At 62.9% G+C, this 1313-nt stretch overlaps 1 protein-coding gene across 1 annotated transcript in view; it reads right to left on the bottom strand.

Moving 5' to 3' along the window:
- The window catches only part of MRPL12 (mitochondrial ribosomal protein L12), a gene marked incomplete at its 5' end in the record, with an annotated part of 3374 nt that extends 2169 nt beyond the window's left edge, over positions 1 to 1205 (bottom strand). Inside the window, one exon of the mRNA XM_010135707.1 lies at positions 1074 to 1205. Coding sequence (XP_010134009.1) covers positions 1074 to 1205 — 132 coding nt within the window. The remainder of the gene's footprint in view (positions 1 to 1073) is intronic.
- Positions 1206 to 1313: the final 108 nt, after the last annotated feature.

Below are 1313 nucleotides of genomic sequence, written 5' to 3'. Positions count from 1 at the left end.
CCTTGCCCCCCTGGGGACCCTGCGCTAACCCCGTCGCTGCCCCGGACCCACAGCCAGCCTGCTCGGCAGGTTCCGCGCGTCAGCCAGGCTGATCCAGTGCCAGCTCTCCAGGCCGCTTCAACCCTCCGCTGATTGTGTCCGTTACCGCGGTTTGGTATCTAGTGTTTGCCTGGGCCCATCCTGGATGACCAACTGCCAGCCAAACCAGCTGACTGCCGCCAGCTGCCCCCTCGGGTCTCTCCACCAGAGCTTCTCTGTTACGGCCCACTCTGTTCGTGGGCAACGTGTCCGTGTGAACGGGGCAGAAGATCGTCTGCAAATCCTTCTGATATCTGGGCTACAGCTGAGAGCAGGTTTCACAAGGCTCAGCATTTCTTCCTTGCACCTGGATAACCAGAAAGTGCCGCTGTCCCCCCACGATACGACAGCATTGCCCCATGGAGAGCCGAGTACGTTAAACGCTTCCACAGCAGCCGCCGTATCACCTGGTCCATGTTCTGAGCTTACGTCGCAGCCCAGACGCTGCACAGGACTGTGCAAGGCCCTGTCTCCTCTGAGGAAGGAGGAGGAGGAATCACCCACAGAAAGACAAGCTCTGAAGGTACTGGGTGCAGTGGCTGCAAGGTGCGTGAGCTGGAGAGCCCCGTCCCAACTCAGAAACATGCCGGCCTGGGAGAGCCCAGGGGCAGGCGGGGCACAGCCCGCTGCCGTGAGGAGCCCCGGCTGCTCCCAAGCTCTGCGGCAAAGCTGGCAGCAGCTCTGACACATGGCGGTGCGGCTGGCACAGAAGACTTTGGGGTCGCTGCTCTGAGCCTCCTCCTTCACCCCTCTGCTTCTGCGAGGGGCTCACAGCAGAGCTGGGAGGGAACAGCTTTTTGTAAAGACATAACCGGCTCCTACCCTGCACCTCGTCCTCCCCTCCGCGCCGAGGGGAGCGCACAGGCTGTCTCCTGAACACAGAGATCCTGGCTCCCCTGGGAACAGAGAACCATGGCTGGAGCAGGCAACGGGCTCCAGGACCCGCCTGGTCTCGGAGGCGGCGTGGCCGGTCCCTGGGGCAGCCCCCTCCTCACCTGCACCAGGTTCACTCCCGGCACAAAGTTCTTCACCTCCTTGATCAGCTTCACCTTGTCGGAGGCTTTCATCTCTGTCAGCCGGACAGTGAAATGCGTCTTCTCTTTCTTAAGCGGAACATCCTCCTCCTCCTGCAAGCAGCCAGAGCTCGGTGAGGACACCGGGCGAGGCCCAAGGACCCTCCTGCCCGTCCCCCGCCATGTGGGGACCCCGGGGGCCCAGCTCCCGGCCCCCTCCCA

Source organism: Buceros rhinoceros, unplaced genomic scaffold (genome assembly GCF_000710305.1).
Source record: "Buceros rhinoceros silvestris isolate BGI_N320 unplaced genomic scaffold, ASM71030v1 scaffold39134, whole genome shotgun sequence".
Classification (NCBI taxonomy): Eukaryota; Metazoa; Chordata; class Aves; order Bucerotiformes; family Bucerotidae; genus Buceros; species Buceros rhinoceros.
The sequence above is the reverse complement of the archived record's forward strand: the minus strand, read 5'-3'. Positions and strand labels throughout refer to the sequence as shown.